Here is a 12,353-nt window from a genome sequence, read left to right on the forward strand (position 1 = left end):
ATTTGTTCCAAAAGTGATTATATGTCACAGTCGACATGTGTTGTCCATGGTCTTCTATTCAACTTGGTAATGAAATAGAAATGTCCTGTGCTCCATTTACTTTACATTCACTGTATTGAAACTGTACTCAGTAGAGTGTATACCTCTGCTAAGGTAGATCTGGACTTAAATTAGAATCTCCATTCATTTGTACTCACTCATAGATACCAGCCACCTAAATCTTTTCATCAGGATCCTTGCTAAATTCCTCGAAAAAATTAGCAAATATGTCCAAATATGTCTCTTGTCAAAGAGAGAGATCTGCACCACAGATAAATGCAGTTTATTCCAGGCAGAGACCCATCCTCCTTCCAAGTACTGTTCAGTAGTTTCATGTGCTGCTGACAAACCAACCAACAAAGCACACGGGTGAAAACATAACCTCCTTGGCGCTAGTAAAAACTGTCTCGACCTGTTTGTATATTTCATTTTTTTTATAGGTTGATTCGTGGAAATCAGTTTGTAGGACTGGGGAAACAGTTATTTGGTTGCACTTTGAAAGCATTTTTTAGAATCTGTATGAAGTCCAACTCAAGTTACATCATCAAAGCTCTGATTTAGTGGCTTCAATTTGGCTTCCAGCTGAACACCACACACCCCGTCCCCTCATCATGCTCTCTTTCATCTGCAGGTAAATATTTAGCGTGCGAGGCTACGCAGGGAGATTACTCTAAGCTACATCCCTGTGCATTCGCTTTGGCCTTTCAGTCGACTTCAGTCATGCTTGTCACACAGTCAAAGGCAGAGCAAATGTAATCTGGTTGGGGGCATGACCGTGTTGCCAACTGTTGCTGCCATCGCTGCCAGGCCGGCTCCAAGATTATGTCCGAAAGCATTTTATGTAATTCTTAAAGGGATGCGTGTCTTTTGTGGGTTTATTCTCATCCTGCAGAGATGTAGATTTAGAGGGTTTGTCTGTGAGCATATGTTTCGCTCATTACATTTTTTCACGACGTGACCTTATTAAATCTTCATAATATTCAAATCCTCTTTTATAGCAAACGTAATGCGTCACTATGGGCAGAGGAGATTTGCTTTTGCTTTGAGCAAAAAATGTGTGTCTGGTGTTATATCATGTACAGGAAACATTTTATTTGCTGTATGCATTATCTCAATGGACCGTTTGTCCCACAGAGGAAGGTCAGTAGTGATCCAATAGGAAGGTCACTATTGATTTAACTGTTGTTAAGATTGCAGGGTTGATTTATGAACCATTTACGCAAGTGCTGTTTGTGCTACTTCTAAGTAAGCAAAAGACGAGAGTCCTGTTTTACGGTTGGTGTTGAGGTGGTGATTGCTACAGACACTAACATGTTGCATCATTCTGAATTGTAAAGTGTAGCAGAAAGACAGTGCAGCAGCCAAATCATTCATGTAGAGAGAGCTAAACTAAGTGTGGATGAGTCAGAGCCAGCCTGTATCCCTCACCCAGGGTTATTTTTACACCCCGCACAAAGACAAGAATCACAGCTCACCAAGAGTGCACGAAAATAACCAAATTTAAACATTTATCGACTCCCCTGACGGCACTCTGAGGTAATGGGTCTGGGTTTTTACCAACTAGGATATGACTTCTGCTGTGTGAGGCAGTCATTTTTCATCTTTTGTACGATCTGACATTTGTCATTTATCTCCCTCCTTTGTTCCTCCTGGAAGACCAAACCAGTTGCATTTGCTGTTCGCACAAATGTCAACTACAGCCCGAGTCACGATGATGATGTCCCCGTGCCGGGCATGGCCATCTCCTTTGAGGCTAAAGACTTCCTCCACGTCAAAGAGGTGAGTTCTGGTTTTGAGTAATAATCAAGATAATGACGCTGAGGTAAATAAGGAAAGTGATCAGAAGTCGAAGGAGGATGCTCAAGTATCTTTAATGATTCTGCACAGAAATTTAACAACGACTGGTGGATAGGACGCCTGGTGAAGGAAGGCTGTGAAATCGGTTTCATCCCCAGTCCTGTGAAGATTGAAAACACTCGTATCCTCCAGGAGCAAAGAGCCAAACAGGGCAAGTTCCACTCCAGGTAAAAAAAAAAAAAAAATCCTCATCTACACCAAAGTTATCTGACTTGGCAAAAACAGAAACAATACTGTATCCACCCTGTCAGAGTTGGTGTCGTTCATTCACACTTTCTCTCTTTTCAGTAAATTGGGAGCAAACTCATCTTCTAGTTTAGGTGAAGTGGTTCCTAACTCAAGGAAATCTACTCCTCCTTCGTCTGGTAAGTAGCCTGACAGGCAACTTTACAACTCCAACTTCACATTTAATCGTATTTTTGATCTTTTGAACCAACTTTTAACCACTGAGTTCAAGTTGCAGGTAAGATTTGTAATATTTAGAATTTGTAGCTGCAATAAAGTTGATTTAATAAAGTAATGTTTCTGTCAGTTATATGTTTTAATGGTCATAATTGTTCTTTTATATGTTTCATTTGCTGTCTGTGTGTAGTAGCATACATTATGTGCTACTGTGACCTCCTGTCTCCACCTCTGTGTGACGGTGCTCTTGTCTGTCTGTGTGCGTAGCCATTGACATAGATGCCACAGACTTAGACCCCGAGGACAATGAGCTTCCAGTCAACCTGCGCTCCCCTAAAGCCAGTCCAAACACTGTCATGTCACCCCTAGCAAAAGAGAAACGAATGCCCTTCTTTAAGAAGGTAAACTCTGGACCACTCCACCTCCTCTTCTTCTCTGTCCGTCCGCACGGCTCAGACTAAATGCCAATGGCTGCTCGGCCTCACTCAGCGCCCGTCCTGCGTTTCTTCACCACCGTCTCTGTCCCTTGACGTGCACCCGACCATTAGCATGCATGCCTGTTCTTAACCTCTCTCTTTCTCCTCTTCCGTCTCACCACAGCTAAGCAGAAGCAGAAGTCGGTAAGTTGTGGCGTGCAGTGCACCAGCTAAGCAGCGTTCGGGGATGACCTCTGTGGTCTGAACTGTACAAATGCGCTATACGATTCCTCTGCAGGGACTCAGCTCTTTCCTGACCTCTCACCCTACTCACTGCAATCCTCTGTGTTGTGTTTGTGATTGTTCATGTTTCTGCAAGTGAACTTGTGATCCTGATTGAGTGGGAGCTCAGTGCGAAACAGCTTTTTGATAAGAAAATTCAAAATCAGAGTGTGCTTTTGTATTTTTTCAAGAGAGGTTCAACATTTTGGGAATTATGCCTATTAGCTTTCACGCTAAAAGTGCGATGAGGAGATCAATAGCCATAGCAAATCCTCCAGTATATATTAACTGGAGAAAGGAGATGGTTAGAATGGAAACTAGGGTAAAACATCCACCCTGCCAAAATCCATTCCTGTACCTCCTAAAACTCAAGAAGTTAATTTTACAGGTCTGAAAATGTCATGGCAATTTCTTTGAAATTAAACCACAACTACCAGAATAATTACCCCAAAATCTAAATGTAGACAGAGGAACAACAACAAAACCACCTCACACTTCTTAAATCAGAACCAGTCAGTTGAATGTGGAGAACTGTGATAATATCGTCACAATATAGCCATTAAGTGTTTCCCATGGCTATGCTGACATTCAGCAAGTAGTTCAAAGGTGAACATAGGCTACCAGAAGTATTTAAGCAGAACCACGTCGTCCATTAATACCCGTGTGTTAGTCAGCAGTAGTGTGCATCAGTTCCCACAATATCCCGAGGGAAGCCCAATGACGACAGCAAATGTTGGACTGAAAGAAAGTGGAGAGAAGCGGAAGACAGGGCAATATACAGCAACATGAAATCCACTAAAAGACTCATAAAGACAACACAGACTGAGAGAGCAGATCAGCACCAGGACTAATAAGGTAGGAATTGATTCAAAATAAATACAGTGTGGTGCATTTGATTATCAGCAGTCCTTTTAAGTAGTCGGCCCCCTCTGCCCTCTAACAGAGCTTCAGCTGAGGCCGTGCACTGTTATTTCTTCGAGAAAAAGAATGAAAGAGAAAGTACTTACATTTCCCTCCAGTGTGCTGGCACATCCTTCAAACATGCAGCTCTGCCAGACGCCTGGGAGTCGCAGCAGCCTCAGGTTCACTGCCTTCCTGTCAGATGCTGACAGAAGGGCACTTTCCTGAGAGAATGTCCAAGCAGTGTGCAAACAATTTGAAACATTTGAAAGGGGAGTTCTTTCCAAAATTGTACAAATGACTCTGAGTATCTAAATGCGATACTAGCTGTTCCAAAATTAACCAACCAGAAGTATATAATTTCCATCAGAGACTCTTTCTACTTGTCAAATCATTTTTACTCTAGTAACAATCCTCCTCAGAAAATATTCAACGTTTTCCTTTAAGCCATCAGATTAAATTGCTTTGGCAACACATCTGAAAAAGAGCTCCTGCTAATGACTATTATCAATCTGCAGAGAAGTTCAATATTATTCACTGATGAATCATTTAGTTTATAAAATGACAGAAGTCGAACATAGTCGAAGAAGACATATAAAAAAATACTCTGCCTTGAATAATAATTTGACCAGATTGCTTGTACGATCTGATCTTAAGGCCAGACTGAAGGTGAGCACAGAGAAACTCTTCCCCTCCACCAGATGAAAATGCAAACAGCCTTCTAGTGTCAAACTCTGCCTGTACATCAGGACTGGCTTGACTGGGTTTGACTCACCACCGCAGCCCAACACGGCAGGGATTAGCATTTCCATTTTAATGGGGCTACACGCTTGAAGGATTTTCTTAAACTGATGGCGTGCTTTTCTTGAGTTGTAGTCAAAGCAGCGGCTGTAAATACCCCCATCAAAGCAAAGCTCAGCTAATTTGGTAACAAACTTTTGAATTCCCATTAAAACGTTCATGGCACATTAAATCTGTCTTCTCAAACGGTCTTGTTTTAGGTGACCAATAGTCCCAAAACCCCAAAATTCAGTCCACTATCATATACGGCAAATAAAACCTGTAAATACATAAATTATGAACTGATTAACAGAATTGTTGTAGATTAATATTATCTCAAGAGATGCATCATTTTAGATTATTTTACCCTAATTTTAAGTCAGTTTACCAAACTGGATAGCACTGTCTGGAATCAGTTTTATGTAACAAAGCCACAGGCCTGCTGTGACTGAAACTCAGATTGACAATTAGCCAAAAAAGAATTTAGTGTGTCGTGACCAGTACCTGATTTGCTTAATTATGTCAGCATGAGGCAGTTCTGATCAGTACATCCTTAATTCTGTCCATCAGCTGCTCTAATTTTCAGACGTCTTGTCAAAATCACCTCTATAATCTGATTTCAGACTGAGGCTGTTTCTCAAACTGAGCTTCCACTTTGTCTCCACAGCAAGTTTTTTCTCTCTGCGTCCTGTTTTTTCCAAGTTTTTCAGTTGTAGCTTCAGTCAGTCGACTGTGGCTCTTTCTCCCTGTCTGACTAACCTTTCCTGTTACATAGTTTCCCCTTTCACTCAATGACATCAGAACCATGAAATGAGAGGATTTATCTAAAGATTGTTATCCATCATGAAATATTGTAGTTTACTGTAACCTGCTTTGAAATTCGGCCAACCAAAGTAATCTGCCAGATTTATTATAAATCAGAGCTCGCTCGTGTTTTGTCGGGCCAGCTGAGACGTCTTGTTTCATGGGTCGCAATGTTCCAGTGCTTTTAAATTGTCGACTTCATTGTTGTTCCAACCCCTCAAGTGATTTGTGATGGTGAGCGTTTACTTTGTCTCCATAAATGTGTGCAACTGTTTTTCTTCTTCTCCTGTCTGAAGACGGAACACATTCCTCCGTACGACGTTGTGCCTTCCATGCGGCCCGTGGTTCTGGTGGGACCGTCACTGAAGGGCTACGAGGTACGTCAAAAACTTTGACCTTTCAAACGCAACACTTCTGGGAATTTATCTGCAGAACATGCGTCACTTTTAACTGTTTTTTTTTTCTCCATATTTCCCTCAAATTTCCTGTCCACAGGTGACCGACATGATGCAAAAAGCACTGTTTGACTTTCTGAAACACAGATTCGAGGGAAGGTAAGTTCCCTGTGACCTTTATAAAAACACTCTCATCCTGCTTCCTCCCTCATTCTTCCTTTCTCCCTCCAGCTCTATAGGCTGGTATTTATCTGTCCCCTGAGGTTAGCCGAGGGAGTGTGTAACAAGTTTGTTTGGCCTGGAGATGTGTGCTGCTGCTTTAAATAGGCCCTCTCCATGTCCTTAATAGGCCATAATGGGCCCTAGAGCAGAGCAGGATTCTCCTTGCCCGATGCTGAGTCCGTCCACCCATCTGAAGCAGAGAGGCCATGAAGTTACACAACACTCAGATCCACTCAGACCACCGGCAGCAGCTGCAGTGGATTTTGTAAACTCCCTTTTGTGCCCTGCTCTTCAAACGTTGTTTAGATAATGCAGGGTGACGTGTCATCAAGCTGAAATGATTCTCAATGAGGTAGTTTGGATGGAGATTCGACGTTTTGGAATGCAGACATGAACAGAGAATGCGGATTGTATGATTGCACGTTTATGATTGAGAATATGAAGTCAGCATGTAGGGAAGCCTCTCAGCAGCAGACCCATGGCTTTGTTCCTGATGTTGTGTCTTTTAGTTACAGGTTAATGTGCTTAGTTTGTAAGTAATTAGGTTTTCCTTATTGTTGCATGTTCAATGATATGGACTAAGCAGCGAGAATTTAAGGGACGGCTACAGCGTTCAAGAAAAAGAAGTTTCACTGCGGTTGTGCGATTCTATCTCGACACAAAAAAACTCACAAAAACAATATTATTACAATATCTAGCCGTATTGTTAGCTGATGTTATGATGGATAGCCGTCCATCACACTTTTTGCAGCTTTATGGTGGTGGCAACCAGCGTTGCGGTGCATTATCACCACCCATTATAAGAAAATAAGAACGTAAAGAAACGAAAATATTTAAGAGACCCTGGATTATTAACCAAGCATCATTTCATTTTTTAACATCATGATTATCATCAATATCAGTATAATGCAACACTTAAGTACCGGTAGATTATTTTATGGGAAGTCTTCAGAACAGTGTTACAATCTAAGTATCAGTATATATCAAGTCTGCATCAGAAAGAGTATAAATGCCTTGTTCATGTGGTTCCATTGAAAAAACATTTAGAAAAGTTTATCAACTAAAAGTAGTTTACATGTTCTCATTTAAAACTATATCAGTATTTTTCATCAGACCTCTGGGAAAAAGAGTCATTTGTGTCAGGAAGTGAGTTCATGTATCAGGTTCACCCTCAGTTGACTGTGTCATGGTCCAGTCCTCACTTGCAAGGTTTGGTTTCAGGACAAGCTGCTCTGATAGTTCTCTGTAAATTCAGGTCAAATTATCAATAATCAAATCATGCTAACTCCATTACACAGCTTCATAGCACAAGGAATGTCACATGAAAGTATTAGATGTCTTTGGGAACATCATCCAGAATGGTGTGTGGATATTTTATTTGTGATTTCCATGAACAGAGATCTCCTTTTATCACGTGTTCAAATAAACAGATCAATACCTATATTCTTTATATATATATTCTTTTTCTGCAGCTGTTTGCTTCCCATTTATTTTTGGTCTTAATATACATCAGGAAAACGTGTTGTGTCCTCCTATCTCATATCAAATGAAGTCCATGATATCTGGTTAACCATGCATTTTTTCTCAACTCTTGTTTCAGAATATCAATCACCCGTGTCACGGCCGACATCTCTCTTGCCAAACGCTCGGTCTTGAACAATCCCAGCAAGCACGCCATCATCGAACGCTCCAACACGCGCTCAAACTTGGGTACGTTCAGACTAGACATTACTGCATTGCCTGGGAACATCTGGTGTTTTGAATCATAATGTTTTCAAGGAGACCGCCTCATGTGGTAAAAGGAAGGAAACGATTAAAGCAACTCTTGACAATGGCAATGATAACTCCTGAGTGGCCTTGGCCGGTTTTCTCTTGTTGGGAATGAAAGATAGAGCATAAATGTACGATAACAAGTTCAAGAACCGCTCTGATTTGACCGGGGTTGATTGGAGCTTAGATGTGATTAGAATGAAACAGATTCCTGAGTCAAACTGAGGTGACAAGGCTAATGTTTGCCACGTATCAACATATCAATCAATCCATGGCTGCAGCAGAGTGAAAAGTCTCAGAGAGAGTGTGTGCCTTGAGCAGAAAGTGTATTATATTTGATTTTTTTATGATTACACAGAGCCACCACTCTACAACTCAGTCATGTTACTCCAGTCCTTCTCAGCAGTGCTCCTAGAAAGTAAAAATATCCATCTTAACAACACATTTTGTGCTCTATGGTGCCTGAAATCGTCTCATCGCAAAAAGAGCATGATTTGTAGATTTGTTTCTTATGCAGATGGACATTTTCATTAATTTTCTGTGTCAGAAACAAGTAAAATTATCCTCCCCCTCTGGCATAATTTAGCCGGGAAATGAGAATTTGTGACTCAGGCTAAATCTAAATAAGCTGTTTGGTTGGAATGTGTTCATGTTATCAGTTTACTTCAGACTTTGTCGTGACTGTAAGTCATGAGGCTTGGCCATGACTCCTCTCAGATTGGGAATCGTGCCCTGCTGTGATATTTGTAGGATAGTTTCTGCAGTCACATCGTCATCTGTTGGAGTGGAGGCCGTGTGATGTAACAGTCAGTTTTTGTTGGAAGGTAACAGAACATGGCTCGCTGTTTCTCTCAGCCATGATGCATTCTGATTATTTAAGTTTCTGTGAGACAGAATGGAGCCAAGCATGAAACCAGTGATGCAGTGCAATCAAATTATTTGAACAGCATCCTGTTAGTCAAGGTTTTATTCATAAAGCACTAAAAGAAAAGTTACAGAAAGAAAAGTTACAAAGAACTTTACCATAAAAACATTAAATAACAAACATGAAGAATAGTAATAACGGTAAGAGCAACAAAATACAATTTAAAAAGAAAAAATCTGACATCTGATCGATGAACACTTTACCATTAAGAGACAACCTGGAAGTGACTGTACGTGAGGGCAGTTTGCAGTCAAAACATGACGTATATGGACAAGAAATGATGAAAAATATGTGAGTTTATTGAAGATTATTAAAAGAAATAATAATAATAATAAAAAAAATAAGAGGAAGACATAAATTCAGTCACAGTTTAACAAGCAGTGGTATTAATCTTTAAATAAAATGGTAGTGGAAGTAGTGGAAAATAATCAAACTATTGTTCAATGATACCTGTTACATTAGACAAATTTCTTTTCTATTCTTCCTCTGCATCGACTCTCTGTGTCTCTTTCAGCTGAAGTCCAGAGTGAGATCGAGCGAATCTTCGAATTGGCTCGGACGTTACAACTGGTGGTTCTGGACGCCGACACCATCAACCACCCGTCACAGCTGGGGAAGACGTCCCTCGCACCCATCATCGTCTACGTCAAGATCACCTCTCCCAAGGTGAGTAAAATAAACATGTTTGATCTGGCGACAGAGCCAGTCAGCGTGGGATCAAAGGAGAAAGAGAATAGAAAACAAGGACATGGTGATGTACTAGTTAACTGGTTTGTCTCTCTCGTCGTCGTATCTCATCACAGTCGTATTATGTTCCTGTAACTGATCTGCTCCTTAGCTTTGATTTTGCAGTGATCTTGTCTGCGTGAAAGCACTTGTTTGAAAGCGAGCAATTGCACAAGAGGACTGATTCATCACTCTGACCTTCAGCATGAGTAAAAAAGGCTCATGATTCAGTGATCAATAAAAATAACAAACATTTGGGTAGCATCGAAAATGAGAAAAAGCATAGCTAAGGAGGCATGAGATACACGCTTTAAATCAAAGTGACATCAGTATGAATAACACAGGGGGGAAAAAATAAAACACTTCTACCACCTGTCTTCTCGATTACAGCCGGCTGCCATATTATATACGGCTAAACTTCAAGGAATAATCACAGTACTTTCACAAGTTATGATATAACTGCACAGCTGCTCCTACTTCAGTAAAATGAAAAAAGTTCGAACAACAAAATTGGACTTGATGAATCGAATGTAAGTGCAGATAAAGGTCCCCTGTGACTACATTATTTTATGTTACATTATTAGATTGTTAAAGGGGCACTGCACCAACCTTATAAATCAGTTTGTTTACAGGATTTGGGAGCACTTCGACTTATTTTGTGACTCAAGTGATGTCATTAAATAAGCATTATTTGGAGCATGAAGAATACAAACAGAAAAGAAGGACAAAGTAGGCACCGTTTGAGGCTAGCAGTTCCAGGCAACATTAACTGCTAATAGCATAGAACACCACCCAAGCTGCATTGTGGGTATTATAGGTGCCAGGTAAGAATAAATTGAATTAAAAAACTTTTTTTCTGGTTTTGCTACATCCCTTTTTAGTCCTTTTTTCGAAACTGTCCATCATGAGTCTCATGACGTTAGAAGAGTGCATTACTATTGGAGTTACTCTTTTAATAATAATACATTGATGCCTAAAGGAGTTCTGTGGTATTTCTGTGTTGGGCTGGAAGCCAGTTAGCTTATTTTGGAGGACTCATTTCTGAACCAATGTTAGCTACTGTTGCTCTCTGTGAGCAGAGCGGAGAGAGGACATAAAGTCACATTGGACACTTTTGGACCGTTGCAGATAATCCAAAGAAATCTACAGTCCAGCAGCTTTAAACAAGTTAAACAAATCATCCACAGGCATGTTGTAGCTGGTTGAGGTCAGGATGGTTTAACGACTTTAGTTACAGTTAGGTTGTTTTGCTCTTTGGTTTCCAGCCCGAGGATCTGTCCCCACCAACGGGTCACAAGAGAAATCAGACGGTTTGTAAAATGAGTAATGTGGCTGCAAAGAGAAGGGAAAAAAAGAGTTCCACTTGTTAAATCTTTTGGACTTTGGAACTCAAATGTTTATTGAAATTTAAGTTGACTGAGAAATGTATCAAATAAAACTCTTTTTGAGGGAAGTGCTAACAACTAACAGACACCTGAAACATAACAAGGATCCTCAAGAACAAACAGCTTTCATCAAAAGGAGTCAAACCCAAAAGTTGAGGAACCACTGGTATATCTGTAACAATGTGTTTGTAATCTTTTTATCATGTGTTTCTTAATGTTACATCTCGATCAGAGAAGTAACCAAAACCACCACCAGATTGCAAAATGTGAGCCACACTGCCTTTTATTTTGGCTAGTTAGAAGTTGGTTATTAGATAGTTGGCCACCTCGAGAATAAACATCTGTAAAAATGAGTTTGAGCTCTGATTTAGGGTGACAGCTTGTTCCCAAATGGAAATCTGAGGGAATTCACAGGGAAGTACCACCAGCTGTTCCAGGAGCTTGGCCTGGAAGACAGTCAGTTCAAGGCTAAATATTATACTTTGATGAGTTGGGAAAAATGTCACAATGACGTCAAAGCGCTTGTCTGCTCTGTACTGACACTTTATCAACCTGAAGCATTCAGAGTGCTCCTGCAAAAACGCAAGGTGCTCTAGATGTCTAAAAATGTGAGGCATGCAGGGCCCATGAGTGGCACGCAAAACGCTTCCTGCCGGTGAAAACAAAAGGAAAAAGATGCAAAAACTGTGTTCTGTCTGATTGAGCCCTGAAAAGTACAATCTTTCCCTCTGAACTGTAGTGGAGGTGAGATAGTAGTAGCATAAATGGGAAACAGTCAAGTACAAGAACCTCAGAAGTCTACTTTAGTGCAGCACTTGAGTAAATGTACTCAGTTACTTTCCACCTCTGTGTTTAAGAGCTTTTATTGCTTAACTACAAAAGCAGCTATCTACTTTAACAATATAAAGCTATTCAACTTAAATTCTGCCCTCAGGAAGCCCATATTTAGTTGAGTTAAATAATATCAGCCATGACCTTGTTGCCTTCTGTCCTCATTTGCCTTCAGGTGCTGCAGAGACTCATCAAGTCCAGAGGCAAGTCTCAGGCCAAACACCTCAATGTCCAGATGGTGGCCGCAGACAAGCTGGCTCAGTGCCCTCCTGTAAGTCTCCACAGCGGACTCTAATTATCACCGACTTGAATCCAGCGTTTAAAATAACCTAAAGTTTTGTCCTTTTAGAGATGTTTTGGCTGTGGTTGCAGTTTCATGCATATCTGAAGTTTTTTTTTTTATAAAGCTTTATGATTCGTGCCAGTTCTATTTCTGCTCGTCTGTAATCTGCTTAGTTATTATTTTAGAAAATGAAGCAAGCACCCCAGGCTTGTGAAAGTGTAGACTTAATTTAATTCAGATAGCAGTTCAGTTCTTTAGGGAATTACTGTTAAAGAATTAAGTCTAACATAGTGCTGACATCTTGTGTATATATAAAGATCAGTGTGATTTCTTTAA

At 40.5% G+C, this 12,353-nt stretch overlaps 1 protein-coding gene across 13 annotated transcripts in view; it reads left to right on the top strand.

The window, feature by feature from the left end:
- Positions 1-12,353, top strand: part of cacnb2a (calcium channel, voltage-dependent, beta 2a) — a 69,013-nt gene that overhangs the window by 51,877 nt on the left and 4,783 nt on the right. For 10 of the 13 annotated variants that reach the window (XM_037078518.1, XM_037078523.1, XM_037078521.1 and 7 more), the window contains 9 exons: positions 1,696-1,818; positions 1,927-2,063; positions 2,185-2,261; positions 2,566-2,699; positions 5,777-5,857; positions 5,976-6,034; positions 7,698-7,807; positions 9,307-9,458; positions 11,910-12,005. In XM_037078518.1, coding sequence (XP_036934413.1) covers positions 1,696-1,818; positions 1,927-2,063; positions 2,185-2,261; positions 2,566-2,699; positions 5,777-5,857; positions 5,976-6,034; positions 7,698-7,807; positions 9,307-9,458; positions 11,910-12,005 — 969 coding nt within the window. Of the gene's footprint in view, positions 1-1,695; positions 1,819-1,926; positions 2,064-2,184; positions 2,262-2,565; positions 2,700-2,898; positions 2,919-5,776; positions 5,858-5,975; positions 6,035-7,697; positions 7,808-9,306; positions 9,459-11,909; positions 12,006-12,353 lie in introns of all 13 variants that reach the window. The other 3 variants (XM_037078520.1, XM_037078529.1, XM_037078531.1) reach the window with 1 other exon arrangement.

Source organism: Acanthopagrus latus, chromosome 19 (genome assembly GCF_904848185.1).
Source record: "Acanthopagrus latus isolate v.2019 chromosome 19, fAcaLat1.1, whole genome shotgun sequence".
Classification (NCBI taxonomy): Eukaryota; Metazoa; Chordata; class Actinopteri; order Spariformes; family Sparidae; genus Acanthopagrus; species Acanthopagrus latus.